General features: G+C 38.8%; 1 protein-coding gene across 8 annotated transcripts in view; it reads left to right on the top strand.

Moving 5' to 3' along the window:
- The window catches only part of LOC132514334 (uncharacterized), a 170,655-nt gene that overhangs the window by 64,192 nt on the left and 82,778 nt on the right, over nt 1-23,685 (top strand). For 2 of the 8 annotated variants that reach the window (XM_060138948.1, XM_060138954.1), the window contains exons 6-7: nt 8,091-8,226; nt 9,871-9,970. The exons of the other annotated variants lie outside the window; for them this stretch is intronic. In XM_060138948.1, coding sequence (XP_059994931.1) covers nt 8,091-8,226; nt 9,871-9,970 — 236 coding nt within the window. The remainder of the gene's footprint in view (nt 1-8,090; nt 8,227-9,870; nt 9,971-23,685) is intronic. 8 annotated transcript variants of the gene reach the window in all.

Genomic DNA, 23,685 nt, shown 5'->3' with positions numbered 1-23,685 from the left:
CTTTTCACCTAATGTTATCATGACAATTTCCCACATGATCTAATATTCCTCATTTAGAAAATTTAAAAATTATTTAATATTTCAACATATGATATCACTTATTTAAACAATGCCCTATTGTTGGAAACAAATTATTTCCAAGTTTTTCTTTTTTACAAATAGTATTCCAGTTAATGCCATGGTACCTAGATTTCTGTGAAATCCTTAGAATAAATTTCTACACATGTACTCACTAGGTCAAATAACCAACTCGTGCAGACAATTTTTAAAAAATCTATATTCAGACCTTTACATTCACAACTATATTAAGTATATTGATTTCATTTGTTTCGCTCTTTTGTTTTCACCCTGTTGATAGATAGGTAGGCAGATAGAGAGAGAGAGAGGCATTTCTTTTAATTTAATACGTCTCTCATTGATCTTGTTGCCTCATGTCTCTGCCTCTTCTAAATATTTTTGCACAGTTTTGGCGTTAACTGGGTGTTTTGCCAAAAAGTCAGTTCAGTGTTCCTCAGATAGTTGTTCAATACTGCCCGCCTCTTCAGGTGCTGAAAAAGGAAATTCTAATGATTTGTTAACACTTGTTAATATAGATAAGATTAAGGCCCCAATTTTCTTATGAAAGCTTACTACTTGGGGCTGGTTTCACAGAAATATCATAACATTATATGCAGTCAAGTTGCACTGATATTCCATATGAGGAAACAAAATCTGTGAAAGGATTTAAATATGAAAATAATTATGTAAATGATAAGTATTATTTATTATTAAGTATAATTAGTAGTTGTCAAGCAGATCCTTTTCTCCCAAAGAGCCACAAATCTTTCAAAATGAATGCTTGCAATTAATAATATTTAGATAGGGGAAAAATGAGTTTTTCTCAGCTTTTCCATCATAGCCTAGCTACTGCCAGGCAAACAACTTGATAGAATCAGTGGAAGCTTAAACAGGTGATAATCTCCTCTTGCTCTCCAATTGATCACTAAATGGCTTTTCTGTGGATTGCAATCATTGAACGGTTGTAATTGTAGCCTTCTGCTATATTTACCATTAGAAAATTTCTTTTTACATGGAGCGTGCTGTTCTAATAAGCAGTGGGTTTTTCACAAACTGGTTTATCATTCACAATGATTAGGTTCCCCTTTATTTGAACTGGTGCATAAAATGCCACTTACGTTTTTTTTTTTAATTTAATTTAATTTATTATTTTATACAGCAGGTTCTCATTAGTTATCCATTTTATACATATTAGTGTATATATGTCCATCCCAATCTCCCAATTCATCCCACCACCACCCTCCCCTCGCCACTTTCCCCCCTTGGTGTCCATACATTTGTTCTCTACATCTGTGTTCTCTACATCATGTTTTTAAATGATTTTTTCTCTTTGCCTTTCCTGTTAGTGTAACCGGAGGTGGGGTCTAGCTGCTCGCCGCTCAAAAGCAAGTAAAGAGGCAAGGTTGGTGGAAAGGAAAGTTTACTTTGTTTTGGGTGCCGGCGACCAGGGGGTGTGGGAGGGAGGACGCCTGTCCGAAGGCCAACTCCCCGCACCCACCCAATGAGGGGGCAAGAGCTTTTATAGACGGAGGGAGGGGGGCTACATGCAGAAACAGCACAGTCAGCTCTGACCGTCATCTTGAAATTGGTCATCGGTGGTCTGACCAGTGTCATCTTGATTGTTTTAAGTACAGTTAGTCTTCAGTTCCAGGGTCGGTTCGTTCTCATTTCTTTGAGGCCAGTTCTCAGAATTGTGAATTGTGGCAGCTTATGTCATGCCTACAGTCTGGTCATCATGTACTTAACTTCTTCACCTAGTGGGGTTTCACACAGCTCACAGGATATGGCTCAGAATATTATCTATAGCCATTGAGGAGGAACTAAATGTCCTTAACTTTGCTTACTGATAAATTATTATTGTTTTGTCCTGTTTGCTTTTATTTTTTGCTTCTGCATTTTCTCACTTCTCTGATTAAACTTAATTTTGGGCTAAAGTTTTTCCACAGACAAAAAGCAGGCAGAGGACATGGTTAGGGGAAAGGATCATAGGGTCCTGCTCTGTCTCATTAGGAGTCTCATTTAGGTGCATAGTTAATGTCTGCATCGCTTGGCCTCTGCTAGAAGAGGAGTGAGGTGCACGGGACGCCCACGGCCTGCTCAGAAAGCCTACAAACATTGGAAACGGATGGCGGTATCTGCCACACTGTCAACCTGTTCTACTCGGTGTGCTACTGCTGTTATAGCACATGCTGAGCTGTCAATAAAAATCAGTCAAAGGGGCTTCCCTGGTCGCGCAGTGGTTGAGAGTCTGCCTGCGGATGCAGGGGACACCGGTTCATGCCCCAGTCTGGGAAGATCCCATATGCCTCGGAGCAGCTGGGCCCGTGAGCCATGGCCGCTGAGCCTGTGCTCCGCCAAAAAAAAAAAAAAAAAAAAAAATCAGTCAAAGCATTCTGTGTAGCGTAGGGAGGTGTGGGAAAAGGGGTCATTCCAGTTGCATAAAGATGATGCATCTGGTTGGCAAGAGGGCCCATATTCATGTTTAATCATGTATGGAGCCTCTGTCCTCCTTCCTGGTCCCCGTTACTCATCTGTTCAGGTCTCCCTGCCTCCCTGACCGCCTCCCCCATCTTCCCAGCTGCTCATCCCTGTACTTGATTCAGAGTATCTATGAGAGTCGGCCCTGAGCTGCAGGGCCTGATCTCTGCAAAAATGGATTGGTCTGTCGTGAGCCGCACAAAACAAAACAAAAATCAGGAAACGAGTGAAAGCATCTGTGAGCTAAAGTGGAATAATTATACCTCGGTACCCTGTTTATAAAGATATATAGCAGACTTCCTGCCATATTATCACCCAGTAAGTGTACTTTTTTTTTTTCCTTTTAGTGAAGAGAGAATGCTTTTATGTCAATCTATTCATGCTTAAGACTCACAGTGCCTATTGTCTATAACTGTGAGATACAACTCGGGAAGGATTATAGATGGAGTATTTGGCTTCAATAAAGTGGGTGGAGCAGGAAATGGGCCCTACACCTGGCCTTGTTTACAACGAGTGACTTGTTAAAATGAGCATCTATACCAGGAAAAATTAATCAGCATATGTAACCATAAGGAAGGTGGAAAGTGCTGATCACATACATTGCTCAGGTGCTGTCGGAGAGATTCCGGGGCTGATGGAGGCTATACAAGCCCTAGCATCAGATGGGAACAACTCTCTCCCCCACAAGCTAGCTCGCTTTCCCCCTTCCTAAAGGCAGGCCCTTACAAATGTGGTGTCTGGGGTGGTCCTCTAATTTTCCGTAATCTGTGTGTGGCTGTGGAATGAGATAGCGCTAACGTGCAAACAAAGGGTAGTGAAAATGACATGAGCTCTGGAGTGAGACAGAACTGCATCCAGATCCCATCCCTAACATTGATTTAGTTACGTAAATTGAACAAGTTCCTTAAATTCTCTGAACTGCAGTTGCCTTGTCTGTGAGGTAGAAATCAGGTCAGTCTTTACTGGGTTATTGTATGCATTATAAATAATATATATAAAAGGCCTAGCATGGCACTGACATAAAACAGACACTCAAAGTGGTAACTATTACTATAACTCAGGAAGACTACTCTGCCCAACATAGGCAGTTCTAAAGTGAAACAATATATAATAAAATCTTATTCAGAAGAACTTATAAGTAGGCAGTGGATTGGGTAGCTATATCCTATGGCTAGGTCTCAGTGCATCAATTCATATCCAAGGAGATTCTCAACATGTAGTAGATGCAACGTATTTCCAATTAATATCATCATAAGAACTAAACCTCTGTATTTCTTTGGTTTCTAAGAAATTTTCAACCTTAATAATATGTTAGAGTACTTCTGGGTTTAGCTCTTACTGAATTATAAATGCTATCATTTTATACCTAAGATGCATGGTTCACTCAGTGCAGGTGGGGGAAAACTGAATGTTTTAAACTGGCTAACTCTGGCTTGCTGAAGTTCTGGTACACGGACTAAGTGGTGAAGTCAGTAAAGCTGATGAGGTTTCATTTCTAAATGTACTAGGACTAGGTCAAGATGCTAGTTTCCAACTGCATATATCCTTTCTGATGATTATCTTTTTTTTTTTTTTTTTTTTGCTTGAGTGTAAAGATATTCTTTTCTCTGTATTTTTGAGAAAATATTAGCTTGGCTGTCCCAAGCTAACATATGACGTTATGTTAGCTAAAAACTATGGCGTTATGAAAGAGTGACTTCAGTGACTCAGTGCTTCCCACTTGGTAATTTCTCTCACCCTCAGGAGTAGCCTCAAATGCTAGCTCCCCTCCCATCAATTACTGGATGCCCCATATTTTCCCAGCATCATTATAATCACTCCTATCAGTTCAGCACCTGTAATGAGCCAGGCTGCTTATCCATTTACAATCTTCACTGTTTTTTATATATATTAGCTCAGTTTGCTACCTCTTGTCCCCCTCAAGCCAATATCAAATGTTTATTAATTAGGTAAAAATGGTATTAACCACTTACATCAGGAAGGGCAAAAGGGTATCATCTTGAGTGCCCATTTTGAATGAGTGGTAATGGTTGGCAGAAGCACTGAATTAAGAAAAAAATTTAAGCTCTGTCCAGCCTTGGGGGGAAGAATGCCGTGATTGATTAGCAATGTCTGCCTTGGTTAAAAGAAAAAGGAATAGAAATAGGTTGAGTGACTTGCAGGACGGAAAGGATGGGGATTCTCGGGCTCAATTTCCTTGCTGTTTATAAGCTTCTTAGAGACACAGGTAATGTTTCAACTTTCCATCATGTTGCCACAGTGTTCATTTCCAAATCATTTATTTCTTCACTCCTCCATTTATTCCTGCTGAGTTCTCCTGGACTCAGAAACTTCACACACTCTATTCCCTTATGTTGAGCCTCACATACCTCCAAGTGGCTTCCAAGTGGCCTCCAAGGGTGGCCTTGTCCTGTTTATCCCGAGAAGTTCCCCCAGGTTAATATGTGTCGCAACGTCTTTCTATTTTATACTATAGAACTTGTATGAATTTGTAATCATTTGTTAGAATGTTTTCTTGTTAATTTACTGTTTCCCTCACTGAACTCTAAATTCCATGAGCCCAAGAACCGCATCTCTCTTTTTGACAAGCCACCTTATTTATACCCGGCACACACATCTGGGAAAGAGTAGACATTTAATAAATATTTGTTGAAACAGCAAATCCACTAAACTTTGGAGATTCAAACTTAATAAAACATGGATCCTGGCTTCACAGAACTCATATTGTAGTGAAGCAGAAAGTTGATTAAGTAAATGATTATGATGCAATGTGATAAAAGAAACATAGATGTAAGGAAATATCACTGCTGCCTGGATCAGGGGGAAGGTGTTGGGGATGCATTCCAAAAGTGATGTCAAGATTGAAGAGTAAGGAGTAAAAATGGACCTTTTAAGAAAAATCAAGCGCTGCAACTTGTGCAATTTGAATTTGATATGTTCCACCATTAAAGTTTTTTTTTTAAATCAAGCAGGGTATATTAACATGCATCTGTAGTATTGCCCTAAAAGCATTTTAAAAGAAATATGGATGTCTTACCTACAGAGGCACACAATTAGGCTTTTCCCTCAAGGTATTCTTAGTGTTAACCCTTTATATTGCTTTTTACTTGATGTACCCACTAATTGTTCTGATCCAGTGGCCTTGATGAAATTTTTGGTCATTTGCAGAAGTGTCAGTGGGGATTATGTGAGCACGAGTCTTTCAGAATTTGAAGTAGAAAATGGCTCAAGCATCTCCTACAGTTAGGGTACATGTGGTTACAGTAGAATAATTTAGAGAAGTGAAATTGGGTCTGTCTCTTTAGGTTTAAATATATGACTTGGGGATAATAAAGGAAAATCATTACTAGCACAACAAGGGATATTTAAAATAAAAGATGGTTTTAGGTACACCACTAACTTTCTTACAGCGTCAATGATAAATTGTTAGGTATTATATTGATGGTAGCAGGCGGTAACATGTCCCTTTGTAGTTGAAGCTTTTTTTAAAGCTTATTTTTTTTTAACATCTTTATTGGAGTATAATTGTTTTACAATGGTGTGTTAGTTTCTGCTTTATAACAAAGTGAATCAGCTATACACATACATATATCCCCATATCTCCTCCCTCTTGCGTCTTCCTCCCTCCCACCCTCCCTATACCACCCCTCTAAGTGGTCACAAAGCACCGAGCTGATCTCCCTGTGCTATGCAGCTGCTTCCCACTAGCTATCTATTTTACATTTGGTAGTGTATATGTCCATGCCACTCTCTCACTACGTCCCAGCTTACCCTTCCCCCTCCCCGTGTCCTCAAGTCCATTCTCTACATCTGCGTCTTTATTCCTGTCCTGCCCCTAGGTTCTTCAGAGCCTTTTTTTTTTTTAGATTCCATATATATGTGTTAGCATACAGTATTTGTTTTTCTCTTTCTGACTTACTTCACTCTGTGTGACAGACTCTAGGTCCATCCACCTCACTACAAATAACGCAATTTCATTTCTTTTTATGGCTGAGTAATATTCCATTGCATATATGTGCCACATCTTTATCCATTCATCCGTCGATGGACAGTTAGGTTGCTAGTTGAAGCTTTTTTGTACAAATAAGCTGGAGGGGTTTTTTTTTTTTGGCTCGATTTTATATATATATATTCTTTTATAAGGCAAAGAGGAAGAAAGGGAGGGATAGACTAAGAAAGTATGGAGCAAAACATTTCCTTAAATCACATTTAAAATAAGGTAGAGTGTAGTAAAATACAGGAAGGTAGACTGAAAGGCAACAGTAAATTTTTTTAAAAGAACTTTTATAATTATATTACATCACTTGACAGAGCTGTAGTTCTTTGTGTAAGCCTTTAAAACTTCCCCCAAACATGTTCATTCACCTTGATTCAATCATGTGCACAGAAGAAGTTCCTTGTTGGGTTGGTAAAGCAGAATCATATCCAGGCTCTAGCTAGATCCAAACACTATTGCAGTTCTGTACAAACCTGTGTGGTATGTACAGATAGAAACAGTAATATGTAAACCTGTTCACCTTTGGTACATTGATCATTTCCTAAACTTATTTCACCTGTACCCACCACCCCTCCCCCCCACACACAAAGCACTAATACTCCTGTAAGATATATTAAATGTGTTGATTTGGATAACTAGAATTTGATCGACAGAATTCCTCCAGCAAGAGGGAGTTTTAGGTAGAATGGAAGAGAAACTCATGGAGACGCTTGAATGGTCCTTTCCTTGATTCCACAAAATGAGTAAGACTGATCGAGTCCCTTTAATATGCAGCATCCATATTGCATTTGTTCTTACATTTTATGGTGTAATTAAATACAGAGTAAAAGTTATTGAGTGAATATTAAGTTTATTTGGTAGCTGAGTTGATAATTGTATTTTATTTTTGTGCATTGGAAATCTATGTACATTTATATTGTAGGAATATGGCAATGCTCCAAGAAAAATGAGAAATTCACTGGTAATTTCCCACCCAAAGAGAGCCATTGTTAACGTTTTAATGTTATATACTCTTTGTGTCAGTTTGTTTTTTAGTCAAAAATGGCATCTTATTGCTTGAATTTGCATTTCACTGATTATGTGATAAAAACTCCTTTTTAGGGCTTCCCTGGTGGCGCAGTGGTTGAGAGTCTGCCTGCCGATGCAGGGGACGCGGATTCGTGCCCCGGTCCGGGAAGATCCCACATGCCGTGGAGCGGCTGGGCCCGTGAGCCATGGCCGCTGAGCCTGCGCGTCCGGAGCCTGTGCTCCGCAACGGGAGAGGCCACAACAGTGAGAGGCCCGTGTACCGCAAAAAAAAAAAAAAAAAGAAAACTCCGTTTCAATTTAATTTTTCTTGAGGTAACATTGGTTACCGCCTCTCAGCTCGAAATTCACTCTTTTGTTACTTGCTCTGTGAAAAGTGCTATGGGTCCTTTAAATAGTTTTTCCTTGGCCAGCTCGTGTGATGTTAGGCTTTCCTAATTGATGGCACCTGAGGAAGGTGTTGCTTCGTGATGCCCCGGTGCTTGCTGGGAAGGCTCTTGGTGGCGTCTTCAGCACCCACTCACTCCTGCAGCTCCGAGGGCGTCCTCAGCCCTGCTCCCGGGGCTCACAACTTCTCCGGTAGTCGGCTTCAGCAGTGCGCAGAGAGAGCAGTGGACGACAGCTTCCGTCAGCATCTTCTATCAAGCAGTTTTGGAGTAGCGCCTCAGGTGAGAAATCTCCCCGTGCATAGTTTTACTGGAACCCTAGAATGTGGATTTCCAGCAACTTACAGAGGGCATATTTCCAGAAAGTTCCACCAGGAGACACCACAGCAGCTTCTTTACCATCCAGTGAGCCACAGTCATGCTCTTTTCAACCGGGTCTGGACCTCAGTCCTGTGGGCAGGGAGGAGGAGGTCTTCTTTTCAACTGGAGGGTTAGCGGCTCTCCTTATTTCTGCTAACTGTGTGTTTTGGCGTTCTCTTTACTTGTCGCTGGCCATTCCTTCCTTACTCTAATCGTCTTTCATAATTAATAGTTTTTTCATTACACTTTCCATGCTCAAATTACTGTTTGTTTTTCTTCTGGTTGGAGCCAGAATAATAACTAAATAATCTAATATTAGTGTGTTATTGTTTAATTTTAAAACCCATTTTTCACATTTTTTTGTTTCTACATCATTATTTTAATGGTTTCATAGTAGTCCATGTAGTAGTAAATACTTCATGCCTATTGTTATACAGTTTATAATATATGTTTTCATTTTCACAATTGTAGACAATGCTTTAGTGAACATCTTGGTACACATCCTTTGCTCCTATCCATAATGATTTTCATTAATTCTCAGTCATTTGGACATTTTAGTCAGAGGCAAGTGATGAACACACCACGTCAAGTGCTTTATATATTTCCAGGGGAATACTGAACATATTACTTAGCACCATAGCAAAACATCAGAAAAAAGTGAGGAAATCATGATTTTTATTGTCTTCTGCCAAACTCTCATAGCAAGAATCTGAAAAATCTCTGGTGAAACAACTGAAACTAGATTTGAGATTGAGCCATTAAATCCCAGTTATCACCAATCACTTCTGGCTGCTTCTGATTAAACACTTTCTTTGTGTTTACGATTGGGGAATCCACCTCATGAAAAGAATGGCAAATGGGAAAGAAGTAAATGATTCGGAATATCTTGGTCGTTCCTGGGAGAGCGCTCTGACAAAGCAAACGGTTTACCTGAATGTCTTAAGCAAACTGAGCTTGGCTGATTTCCTGTGTTTACAGAAAAGAACCGCTGTAGCTTCAGCTGGAAACCCCAAGCCAGTGGCTCAGTGGTGGGTTTTTTTGACGTGCCTGCATCACAGGTATAAACAATCTGCGATGTTGAGCTAAACGTACCTAAACTGCTGAGGCTCTTTCAGGTTAATTTAAACCAACAGGGAATGATCCTGACTGGCAACAATAGAAGATTCTCTCCCAGCAGGAAGTGCATGGGGGCATCCCTTCTAGATCAGACATGCTTCAGAGGCTGCTTCTGGAAGCGGTCGTCTTAATTGAATGTTTGTGTCTGAATGTTTGTTGCTCACAGATGTTTCTCACCAATACTGTTGAGCCTTTTGGTGGTTTCTAAAAGAGGCTATGTTAATCTCAGAACAAGGAGATACAACATATATGACGTGTAATCACACTATAATGATAAAAATAGACATATGCCATCATTGTTGTCATGGGCAGTATCAAAAACACAACACAGTCACTGTAACTTATTGGGCACCTGTTATGTAGACAACATGTCTCTTGTCCATGGATTAGTGTAGTTAATCCTCACAAAGCTCTTAAGAAGTAAGTACCAATAATATCCCCATTTTACAGATGAAGACACTGAGGAAGAGAAAAGTTAAGAATTTGCCTATGATCAGTTATCCATCTGTTCAGCCAGTGCACAAATTACACTGCCCAACTCCAAGATCAGGTGAGTACAATGGCCTGAGCACCATGCTTTACTGCTTCCCACATATTTAGGAGCTAAAAGAAATCAAGTAGTGGACCTTAAAGAAAATCTTCCTCTACCTTCATCTACCTTCTACCTTCCTCTACCTCTTTTCGCTTTCATTGTGGTGGAGTCTGTGAGAGACTTAATGTATCATGTAGAATTATCAAGTTAAATGACTGCATTTTTCCCCTTAATTGACCATTTTGAATTGAATTGCTTGGATTTATCAGATTTTTTTTATAATGCAGTGTGGTCTACAATAGCTATTGCCAGCCTCTTTCCCACCATCACTACACCTGAAAAATAAAATTCACACATATGACATTCTATCATGTGCTTATCCAGAATTAATGCACAAAGCTGCATAAGTAAAAATCTGTGGTTTATGCACAGTTTCTTCCAGGCCAGCTGCTGTGTCTCCCAGTCACCCTAGGGTCCGCAGTTAAGGACCTGCAAGTCTAGAGAAACTGAGAGAGACGTGTTGGCTTGGCCAATAGATCTTGAGCACCTATGAAGTGCAAGGAGCTGGATCACTGTGGTGGACTTGTCGGGGATTTAAAAATAATAAGACAGCCTAGGAGACAGGCTTTGACACCACTGACAAAAATACACTTCAATTACCAGGCAGTGAGAAAAGGAGGGACGTGGGTAGAGGAACATGTCAGCAGGGTGTGCTGCGTGTGGCCCATCTTCAAGTCTCAGTTGAATTCTACTGTTCAAATGTGGGCCACTTGGGGGAAATTCTGTACCATGAGGGTTTTGCTGAATGTTTAAAAAGTCTTACAAAAAGATGAATAGGAGACATAGGTGGCAAATCAGAAAGTTGTGTCTTGTAAACAGGGGGAGGTCAATCCAACCTCCAAATCCCAAAATATATCAATATCCCATAATAGAGAATCACTATCAGGGAACTTGCTGTTTGTTTATTAGTGGCAGCATGGCATAAAATCAGGATAATTCAGCGTTTAAAATCCCTACTTTGTTTGAATTTATAACTAGTATAAATACTTCTAAGATTATATACATTTAAATTTTTTCTGCAACAAGTTAGACAGGATCACAAATTCACATGATGCTCAAAAGAACACTCAGAAATATTTAATGAAAACCTTCATTCTAGTGATGAGGAAACTCTAGCTCAAATAAGAAGCAAAAAACCATACTCAAGCAAACAAATCTGTAAAAGAGTTGTAATCAGAAATATCCAGTTGTCCTACCCCCTAATTTTGTGATCCATCTGCTTCACCATCAGTCAAAAAATCTGATTCTTCGAAGAAAGAACTTTGGCTTGGCTTTAGAGAGTAAGATTAAAAAAAAAGAGAAAACAAACACTTAGGCAAAGGAACAAACAGCCAAAATTAAGTAAATCTGGGATTTTTTTTAAACCAGCATTGTCTGCATTGTTATTTTGGGCTCAGAGCGATGGCTTGATGCCAAATTTAAATGGAAAGCATTATCTACTCCATATTTATAAATCTTTAGATTCTGCATGTGTCATGAAAAATGTAAGTAAATTTTATAATAGTAAGGTGTGTGGGATTAATTTGTATTCTATGTTGAAAAGCTCCACGGTAGGCAATTAATTCATGAAACACCAGCGATTGCTGCCTTAAGGGCTACATTGCTAGATAAAATTACAGACCTCAAATCTTATGATTACACTGGTATCTATTTTTTTGTGTGGTCTAGGGAATATATCATCTTAAATTGAATATTTACCTAATCAGTAGGCTAAGGGTATCTTCTGGGTTCTGCCCCCTTCGACTCTAGAACACGTTGTCTAGTTGTGAATATTAATATGCTGCTTATATAGGTAGATACTACTGCTTACTGTTTTCACTTCATGGCACACTTATTAAATGATACTTGTATGCTATACTAGAATAAACTAGAGGGGATCTAAATGGAGCTTGGTAAAAATTGTATAGCCTTTATATTAAACAATGATAAAGTAAAACAACTAATATAAATAAAAATTTAAAATAACAAGCCATAATAAAGTATAAAGTATTGGGAAAGATATCAGATACTTAATTTACATAATTTTCAAGTAATGCTTTTCAGGATTTTTACTGAGAAACTTGTAGTTGCTTCCACAAACATAAGTGTTTTTTGGTTTTTCTGTTTGTTTTGTTTTGTTTACCAGGTCTTATTCTTGAAGTTGTGACTGTAATTCTAATCAATGTTTTAATAACATCTCTCTATTTTTGATCGTCACATTAGACAAAATTTTAATCATTTTTACGATCAAAAATTTTAAGCCAGTGTTTTTCAAAGAATCTAGTTTCTTCTTTCTTTGGCACACAAAAACTCATTGCAGTATCATCTGATGATGTGTATGAGACTGATTTCGTTCCAAGTTGGTGGTTGCTTTTGTAAGGTATGTCCCAATAATGATGGTAGAAGGCACAGACTGGTAGAGCCTTCACATCCACTAGGCGGTCATATCATCTTTACATGAAGATAGAGATGGGCGGGTAACCACCTAAACCCACGCTGACAAGGTCTCCTGGGACTCCCGCCCCTGACCTGCTGTATCTTTGCTCTGGATCATTAGTTCTTGTAGCAGTCCTAGCAATCTCTTGTTCACCATGAGCATTGGCATACTCGCCGCTGGCTGTTGCACAAGTTGATGCCCGCTGGTTGAATGGCGAGAGAACTTTGATGGACCCATGGGTGTGGCGTTTCTCACTGTGTCTGCCATCCGAGACCACTTTTGACCTTTTGTCTGACTCTCTCTCTCTTGGGTAACCTTCCTGGGAGACCCTAGAGAGGCTATTTGTGGCTGAATGTGAATAGTTGCAGGGTTCTGGGTAACCCAGGCTGTACCAGGCAGCCCCAAGTGTTGAGGGGATCATTATCTCATGTCCCACTTACAAACATTAGATTCAGAACTGTATACCTAAGCAGACTGCTTGGTACCCTCTGATTCAGGTATGTGACTTAAAACAGCCTTGAAGAACTTTGAAAGTAATATAAAAAATGGCAAACTTCTCTATTTTACCCTTTCTTTACCTAGACTAAACCTGCAGCCTCACAGGAGCTGAGAACATATTTATTCTTTATCTTTTACTTAAGACGCTCAGCAGGAAGGTAACACACTTTGAATGAAAAAGGACAATTCAAGTTAGGTTGGTGCTTTGCCTAAGCCAGAAAGGTTTAGGGAGAGAAATTGAGGATGAAGAACAAAAGAGACAAGCTTTTTTCTTTTCTTTTTTTTAACCTCTCATGGTTTGACTTAATTCTATTATTTGAATGATTTTGAATTGATTTGGACACACCCACATTTAAATATAAGTTCAAAAATGCATTCTAAAGTCAAATGGAAAGTAATTTGTGTGGTCTTGTTATGAAAATAGTTTTATTCTCTGTATACTCCAGTCTCTCCACTCATTTATTCATACTTGTATTCATCTATTTACACATCATTCATATATTCACAAAATATTTGTTACTGTGGATACTATACCTGGTATTGATCTAGGTGCTGAGCTGGAAAGGTGAAAAAGTCATTATCATTACCTTGGAGGGTCTCCCAGTCTTGAGGGGAGTCATAGAGGTTAACACATAATTATTGTACAGTTGGACAAGTATCATTATAGTCTTATGAACAGAATATCAGGAGAAAAATATTTTATTTAGTCTTATTATGTATTTGAGTATTCACCTGCCCAAGATGGAAATCTATCTAATAGAGTTTGTGCTTTTAAGGACATAATCCAACATGATATTTTTTATTTGCTGAGATCTTTTCTCCATGAAGTGAATTAGGAGCCCAGGCTTCTTCTATGTCCTGACTCTATTTCCTAGGGCCTCAAAGCCTTTGGAATGTAGTTGGAAGACAGAGGAGAAAAGGGTGTAGAGGCTCTGCTCTTAATCACTCCATCCCAGAAGTGACATTCATTAGCTTTGCTCACATTCCATTGACAGGGTATACATGCAGGAAGTGCTGGGTCCTGCAGCCCTGGCAAGTTAACATCTAGCAATAGTTTTACACAGACGAAGGCTAGGAGCTCTTTGCTGAATTGCTCACATTCTCTGGACAAAAGCAAGGAAGTCTGTGGCTGTTTATCCCCTTCTCAAATATATGCTTCATTGTTTTCCATCCCTCTAACTCTAATCATGGGCAGCAATATTTCTTCAATATTTTATCCACTCACACTGTCCAGGGAGGTTTCTTCGGCACAACAAGCAAGGCACACTGGGTTTATTTTTATAGCACATTTCCCACAGTCGTATCAGAGAAAATGCATTACATCTCACCGGGTGACTGCTGAATAATCTCACAACTGTGGCTTCCATGTGAAAGGCAGAGGTGATTAGCTTCCAAGGTGTTTGTGGGCCAGAATTGCTCTGCTTCCCTTAACTAGGTAGGTTAGTACCTGTTCGAGTTCTTTGAGCTTTGTATACTGTTCCCTTGATTGACAGGAAGGAATCATAGACTTAATAGTCTGGTTGTGAGGATTAAATGAGATATTTTATATAAATTGCTAAGCATGGCTTTAGGCACATATAGAAAGCAATCCATAATTGAGGCTCTTGTCATTGCTAATTAAGGACAGGATATTAAGCAAAAGTGGAAGTGTCCTTTTTGTGGAGGAGGATGATATACTGAAACATTTAAACGTATTATTTGCTGTAACTAATTTCTAATGAGATTTCAATGTGTGCTTGCTGTCTGATTCCCCAAGAGAATGGATTTTCTCCCTCACTTTATCACATAGATATTGCCTGAATAAGGTCCTAATACCTGTAACTGAATTCACTTTTAGGATTGCACTATCCTTTAAGAGGCAGCAAAATATATTAATAAAGAGTGTTAGTTCTAAACTCAGATTTCAAGTTCTAGCTGGGTTACTTATCAGCTGCGTGACCTTGATCAACCTGTTTCTGAATCTGTGAATGTTAGCCAGTGATATTCCTTTCTAGGGACATTATGCTGGGAATGAGATGATTTATATAAAACACTTAGCAGAGAAGATGGCATAGAGCAAGTACCTAATGCATGTTACTTTAATCATGATGATTACACAGAATATTGGGATTGGGGTCAGATGACCTGAGTTTTTATCTGTGTTCTGTAGCTTTTAATCTTACTGAGCCTCGGTCTCCTCATCCATGAAATTGGGCTAATAATATTCTCTTCACACAGTTGTTACGGTGATCTTAACGTATGTGAAAGTTCATAGAATCTTGCCTAGAACCTATAAAATATTAAATACGTGTTAAAATTATTTTCTTTTATTTGCGGTATCTGTGGCCCTAGGCAAGTTGATCTGCCTCTCATATTGGTTATGCCTCCTACTTGGCCTGTTATAGTTAACATCAAAAAAAAAAAAACAGGGTTTCCCTGGTGGCACAGTGGCTGAGAGTCTGCCTGCCGATGCAGGGGACACGGGTTCGTGCCCCGGTCCGGGAAGATCCCACATGCTGTGGAGCGGCTGGGCCCGTGAGCCATGGCTGCTGAGCCTGTGCGTCCGGAGCCTGTGCTCCGCAATGGGAGAGGCCACGACAGTGAGAGGCCCGCGTACGGCAAAAAAAAAAAAAAAAAAAAAAAAAAAACCAAGAAAACAAACCCTCAAGCAACTCTAAAAATAGTACTATATCTAACATTATTATTTAAGAAGAGGATGGCATTCTGTTCCTGAAGGATTTGGCCATTGGAATTGTGGAGGAAGACCATCTTGGGATATGTGTGGTGACATTTCTTAAATGCATGGTACAGCATGGGTTGCTTTCATCACACAGTAGGGAAATACTAATATCTATAATTTTATAATCACTAACCCAGATTAACTTTAAAGCCATTAGTAAAGACGAATTCCATTTTGATATTTAGTACCCTGCTAGAGTATCTCTCACTACAGAAGTTTAAAATAAGCATAAAAATAAATCCAGAAACAGATAAAACTAGCCTGTGCTGTGGAACACCATATTCCCAGGCAGTCCAATCTGAGGTCCACAGTCAAAAAAGATTTTAATCTATGAACTATGTCTACAGTGGGTGTTGATGGGAGACAATGAGAAATTGACGCCTTTTTACCCTCCCTCTGTCCTGAGGTGGTTTCTATTTCAGGTTCGATCATTACACCATTATAGAGAAGCCCTGCTATGCTAATATTTTCCTTAGACTTTGAACAAACTCAGACACCATAAGATTTTTTTTTTTTAACAAGGAGGGAAACCTGAGAGCTTTCTGTGGTATCTCTCTTGTACTCCTCCTGTTCTCCTATGTGGATGCCCTTCTCTATCTTGTATCACTTCCCCAGTTCAAGAATCCTTCAAGAGTAGCCTCAAAAAGCCCATCTCTTCTTTGCAAAGTTACTTGTTCCATATCGCTTACATAGATCTCTCTGCTTCCAACCCCCTTGAAACACTGTTCTTGTCTTTCAGTTGAGTGTTGAATCACAGAATTTCTATCATATTATTTAAGTATTATTTAAGTAGCGCAGGGAGAGGCTAATCCTTGAAATCAGGAAATAATTATATCTTAAATTAGAATTTACAGCTCCGTGGCAGTGAACACAGTGGCTAAATAAATAAAAATTTAATTAAAATGGTATGCAATGAGGGCCTTACAAAAATGCCGTTAAGAATAACATCGTTTGCATAAAACTGAATATCTAAAAACAGCTAGATAAGTATTTAACTTTCCATTTGTATGTATAGATAAAGCACAAGGATTTGCCCATTAGGATTTTATTTTCCATGGTAGGTCATTTCAGATGCTTTAAGTGACCCTACAGGCATCTTTTTCAGATTACCTTTGTACCCTGGTTTTTCATCTTGGGACTGCCGCCATGTACAATCCTAAAATGTTCCATAAAGGCTCAATCTTGCTTTTATGTCATGAGCCGTTTCCATTTAGTTAAAATTAAACTCTCAGCTACAGGAATATCTCCCAGGACTCAAAGCTTTGCCTTCTCAGTTAAAGCGTCTAACCTGCTAGCTTCCTGAGGGCAGTGAGCTCAGAGTGAAGCTGAATGACAGTGAAACCCCAAGTGACGTGACATCGCTTCATTCCAGAATGGGTGTTCCCCGACGGCTGCATCTAACATATGCACAAAATCTCCCTCTCGATTTGCACTTCCAACACCATTCCTAAAATGTAAGCATTGTTCTTTGGTGTCTCATAGGTAGCATAAATTAAATGGGATAGTTTTTGTATTGTGTTCCACCTCCACGTAGATTTTTCTTTACTGGTTTCTACATGTGTCTCAAGTTAAAGCATTGTTTCCTAACTATCTCACTCCCTCTCCTGTTTACCCTCCTGTCCCTCACTTGCATATGAGAGCACAGTAAGCAGACACCTTTCCTAGTATCCACCATTGATCCATCCCCTATTGCCCTGTCCTCGTAGGACCTGATTTGATAGGAAAAGGTGTTCATTCTCAGATATTTACCAGCATGAGTGAGACTACCAATGCTTCATCCTTTTATTCACTGTGTTAGGTTTGTAAGAGACACATGGAACAAAAGGGGCTTAATCTCTTTTGGCGCCCAGCTGGAAATCCACAGGGAGAGAAGGAGCAAACAGGTATGCTGCTAATTATCAAACAGGTTGTTATGATGGGACATAGAACAGGGAATGAGAGCTCACCTGGTTAGAAGCAGGTGATCAGGGGGTTGACTTTTTAATAACTTTATTGAGGTACAATTTACACACAATACATTGTTCATATTTAAAGTATACTAAATACTGTGAGTTTTAATATATGCGTAGACCCACAAACCCATCATCCCAATCAAAATACCAAATATGTTATAATTCCCAGTGTTTTCTTGTGCAGCTTTGCAATTCTTTCTTCTCTCTATGCTTTACTCACTATATATTAGTTTACATTTTCTAGAATTTTATAAAAATGGCATTATGCTTTTTTTTTTCTTGGTCTGGGTTATTTTACTCAGCATAATGATTTTGAGATACATTCATGTCATTGAACATATCAATAGCTTACTCCATTTATTCACTTACTTATTTATGGCTGAATAGTATTCCACTACAAGAATATACCACAGTTTAACTTTGCACTCCCTGATGGGCATTTGGGTTGTTTCCAGTCTTGTCTTTTATAACTAAATCTGTTAGGAATATTTGTCTACAAGTCTTTGTGTGGATGATATACTTTCATTTCCTCTTGGTAAAAATTTAGAAGTGGCCTTGCTGGGACATACTATCAGGACTTTTGACTGATGGAACAGCATAAGAGGTTGGAATACACACAGTAATGAATCTTTGAAGGAGGAGAGTTGGGGTACCTTTTGGCCCCTTCCCAGGGGATAAGTATATACTTCAAAGGTACCTCAAATTTGCCAAGTTTTGCGTCTCAGTTCTCGACCTTCTTTTTCAAGTGTGGTCCCTTGTCAGTATTCCTTTGTTCAGTAAATTGTACCACCATCTGTGAAGTTGGGCAACACAAAGTCAGCCTTGACACCTACCTCTGTTTCACTCCCTTTATTCTATTGGTCTTCAAGTCCTACCGTTTTTCCCTCGTGAAAATCCCTACCATTTGTACTGCCCACGCTCTAGTGTGGGTCACTGCAGTCTCCCCGCCGGACCACTGGGCAGCATGCTCACCGTCCCCCATCCCTTGACTTGTACTCTCCATCCATTATCTGTGGTTAACATAAAATGACCTTTGAAACATGATATACTCAGCATAAGCCTGAGTATATCACTTCACAGATTAAACCTTTAAACAGCCCTTCATAATCCTTGGAAAAAAGCCCAAAATCTTTACCATGGTTTACACAGTCTGCATATCCGTGTCCCTGCTTAATGTACGTACTCAGCGTTACAACTCAGTATTATCCTCCGGTTCCATTTTATGTTTCGCCTACAGTGAGCTTTATTCAGGTCATCAACTTTTCCAAGTTCTTTATTACCTCTGGACCTTTACACTTCCAATGTCCCTGCCTTTCTCTTCATTTATTTGTCTGACTCTTACTTAACCAAGTTAAATATCATTTCCCCTAGAAAACTCAGGTCTAGGTAAAATAACTTAAGCCTGATCCTCCGTACCAATCTTAAGATATTACAATGGCGAAGATTCTGGTCAGCCTCCCTAATTAAAAGTAGGGCCTAGCTCATCACTTTTGCATTCCTAATACCTAGTACAGCAGCACATCTTGAACATATTAAGTGCTCTAATGCATTTGATCATGAAATAAAAGGCTATGACAGTGATCTAGACTTTATATAACAGATGCCTGACAAATATTTGAAAAGTTGAGATGAATTCAAGAAATGTTTCTCAATAACCAACGTGGATGTCTCCAATTTCATACACTAATATCCATGACTTTGCTTATGACAGAGGCCCTCTGGCTCTCATTCAAAATTAATTTTATACTTAGTCTACACAGTCCTAGTAAATTCAGGTATCAAGTTTGTTATACCAGAATATATTAGAAACAGAAAATCCAGTGGTTGAAGAGAAAAATTAATGCAGTTGTGTATAGGCACACACACTGCGGCAAAGAGTGAAGATACTGAAAAACACGGAACTGTAATTCAAAACCTCAGTAGTCTAGGGTCATTTTGTCGAGGGTCATATGATCTGATGCCATCATTTGATTGGAGTGGAGGCAGATTTTGATGTTACTAATTAAGGTGCTGATCTGATGAGGCTACTGATAATCATAGGTACGCTTGATTGTGTTCTGTGTGACAGAAATGGAGCTAAGCTCTCTTTGCATTATCTCATTAAATTCTCATAATGACCGTATAAAATTGGTATTGACTTTATAGAAGAGAAAAGGAAAGTTGAGAGAAGTTAAATATCTTGGCCTTGGCTACCTAGCTTTCAGATATGACTCTAGCCTGCTTAGTCTAAGTAGTCAAGAAAGGATTAAATTATGTTCTTTTACCGTATTTAAAGAAACAACAAATTGTAAAAGAAGTTCATTGAGAACAGATTTTTTTCTTTAAATTTTGGATTCTCCAGGGGGATGTTTGAGTTATCTAAAATAATAAGGTAGGAACATTTATTTCCCAGTCATGCCAAATAAATGAAGGTTTCCTGTAAATGCTTTCCCATGATTACATTACACTTCATGATTATCTGTAAAATTACGAAAAGACTCTAGCGAACAGTGCTTCCTGAAAAGTGGCAATAGCATGATGCTAATACTAGACAATGTATTACCCTATACGGGCTCATTAAGGGGCCTGGTTTTCATCTTTAATTGCAAAGAACATACATCCCTGGAATGAGTTTGTAGTCATTTTAATAAGAAGTACCAGAAGTGTGAATAGAATCTATCACCAGATCCACTTAGAACCCATTTATCTTTATGACTATATGTGTTATGGATCATCAGCCCATGATCATACAGACCCCCATCAACACTCATCTTCCTGATGGCAAGTGTAAAATGCAGTGTCTCTACTGGGAGATGAAATTTTTTTCCACACTTGTGAGTGATAGACTCCTATGTTCCTAAACATATTTTACCTCAACTAATTAATTCCAGCGCTGCATTAGGTAAACCTCTACTCCCCAGCTCTGTCTTTTAAGGAGTGCTCACTACCAGGTAATGACTCAGGGACAGCCCACCCCCAATCAATTCCTCCTCTCTCCCCAACTTCTTCACATTGTCTGATTCCCGACCTCCACTGTTTTTGATATATTTTACTCTCTTGGATTTAATAAATCACCACCCCCCCAAATTCTGTTGTCCAAGTCGATATAGACTTCCCCTTCCCTAGCCAGGACCCCACCTCCATTTAGCGTTTTGAAAGCCCACCAGTATGGTGTATAACCAGTACTCCCCACCAGTGCAGTCAGCGTGTCTCCATATCTCTGTTTTCACCACTTACCTTCCCCCAGAAGACCAGCAGGATTACTCTCATCATGCTTTTATTCCCATTTTACTCTGTAACTACCAAAAGTCCAAGCATTCAAGATATTTAAATACTAATTTTTATCCCCATAACCTCTTACATCTCTTGATCCGATCTAATCTCCCGTCTCTTTCCAATCTCTCACTCACCAAATAGTTTCTGTGTATCCTTTAGAATATATAGTCTGTCATTACCAAAATTCCCAATCTTCAGTATTTTCCTTTAATGTTTCCTTTATCTTCTGACTTGAATAAAAAACTGATTTCCGGCCTTCCCTGGTGGCGCAGTGATTGAGAGTCCGCCTGCCGATGCAGGGGACACGGGTTTGTGCCCTGGTCCGGGAAGATCCCACGTGCCGCGGAGCGGCTGGGCCCGTGAGCCATGGCCGCTGAGCCTGCGCATCCGGAGCCTGTGCTCCGCAAAGGGGGAGGCCACAACAGTGAGAAGCCCGCGTACCGCCAAAAACAAACAAACAAACAAACAAAAAACTGACTTCCCCTGATGACACAGCTTTCCTTACTGTCTCCTCAGAGAAGGACAACTCTGTTGTAGAGCTTAGAGACTAGATTGTCATTCTCTTCCCCCCCCACAGTGCTGCTTCTAAGACATTTCTCCTAATTAAGAAAAACAAAAACAAAACAACAACAAAAAAACCAAAGCCTCAGCTTGTATGAAGTATGTGCCAACAAACTGTACTATCCTGGCTGTCATAATCATCTATTAAATCTCATTCATTTCTCCTCATTTCCTGAATGTTTTTGCTTGCAGCCTCCTATTTTTCTGTCACTATTCTTGTCATTATTTTTGGAGATTTGAAAAGTCCCATAGCTCATCTGCCCGAATCCCAATTAGGGAAAAAAATCTGCTTTATGGTGATAAATCCCTCTTGATCATAATGACTTTTTAAAAATATGTTGCTGGAATCTATTTGCTAATATGAGGTAGAACTTAAGATCTTAAAAGAAATGTGCTTCTAGTTACTTTTGGGTAAATTTTCCATATCTGATTTTTGTATTAGGACTCTTCTAATTTTTTAATACATTGGAAAATAACTGATGTCTTTCTAAGGTGTATATCTTTGATTATATTTTCTATTTTCATAAAGCTACTTGTATTCTCTACTCAAAACAGGAGTAAATAATGGCTGCACATAACTAATCAATAATCAGCCATTTTGTCCAGATTTTCAAATGTGTTGGTATAAAGCTACCATGGTATTCTTTTGTAATTAAAAAAAAAACTCTCTGTTTTATAGCTAGTCCCATCACTATCATATTTGCCAAATATTGCTTATTTTATTGGTCTTTCTAAAGAACAAGCTTTTGGTTTTATTTGTCAAGTTTACTGCTTTTCTTCTCTATTTTTGACTTTTCTCTTGATTAATTTTGTCCTTCCACTCTTTGGGATTTACCTTGTTCTTTTTCTATGTCTACTGTTCATTTCCTGTAGCTTCAAGAGCCATTTTCAACAACTCAACGAGCTCTGCTGGCTGTGTCATGGCCACTTCATCATATGCCATTAAAACTTAATCTCATACACTGGGTGAAGGCTCAGCAGTCTTATTTTGCTTTCAAAATTGTTCTATGGCCTTGGATCCTTCTTCTTCTCCTAAATTAGCACTATCATCAGGGAAGATTCTAGTGGGCCTAGGATTCTAGGCTTGCCTTTCCTGCAGTTTCATAATAAAAGAAAAAACATTTCCACCCTGTTTTTGATGTTGATCGAAAATTTAGCAACACTTCTTTGCACTATATTCAAATCCCAAAATATAAGCAAGCCTTCATGCACACAGGCTCACTGAAATGTCATAATTTTAAACTATGTATGACCTTGAACAATGACCTTTCCAAATACTCCACACTCTGCCTAGGTGTTCAGACTTTTGCATTCCTACAACATCTTTTACACATGGTCGATTTGTGTCATAAGTTCTTCCTCACTCCCACTTCTGAGTATATATCCAAAGGAAACATCATCATTATTAGAAGAGATATCTGTACTCCCATGTTCATTGTAGCATTATTCACAAGAGCCAAGGTATGGAAACAACCTAAGTGTCCATAGTAGATTAATGGATAAAGGAAATATGGAATATATATACACAATGGAATATTATTCAACCTTAAAAAAGAAGAAAATCCTGTCATTTAAGTCAACATGGATAAAACTGGAGGACACTATGCTAAGTGAAATAAGACAAAGACAAATAGTGCGTGATGTCACTTATATGTGGACTCTAAAAAAATAATGAAATAAATCAACTCTTCCCTCCCTGGACATTTTCCTCAGCAGAATCTAGCAGCCTCTACTATGAGTCTTACCTTTTTTTTTTTTTATTGTTTGTACCAGATCACAACCCCAGGGAACCTGTGTATTTACCGATGTATATCTAGATTATACTTTACCATTGTTCTTTTTCTTTGCAATTCATTCCATCCACTTCTGGCATCAGAACCTCATTTTTCCTTTGGAGAAGTCCTTGTGATTCAGGTAGGCTGTGTGTCTCCTCCCTAGGCTGTGTGACTTGGGGCTGGCTAGACACAGTATTTTATATATACTCTGTATGTCTTAAGTACTTATTTCTCTGTTTTCCGTCATTTTCCCTCCACATTTTAGTGTAGTTATTTTTTAATTGACATTTGTAATCCTTTCTTTTGTTTGACTAAAGTACTGTTCAACCGATCTTCTGAGTGCTTAATTTCAGCATTTTTAATTCTAAAAGTTTCTTTTGGTTGCATTTCACAGACAAGTTTTGCTTAAATTGTACATGTTGTCCTTTTTTAATACATTAATCATAATTTTAAATAATAGTTTCATTGAGATATAATTTACTTTCCGTATTATTTAA

Source organism: Lagenorhynchus albirostris, unplaced genomic scaffold, assembly GCF_949774975.1.
Source record: "Lagenorhynchus albirostris unplaced genomic scaffold, mLagAlb1.1 scaffold_236, whole genome shotgun sequence".
Lineage (NCBI taxonomy): Eukaryota > Metazoa > Chordata > Mammalia > Artiodactyla > Delphinidae > Lagenorhynchus > Lagenorhynchus albirostris.
This window is presented reverse-complemented; position numbering and strand designations above follow the sequence as displayed.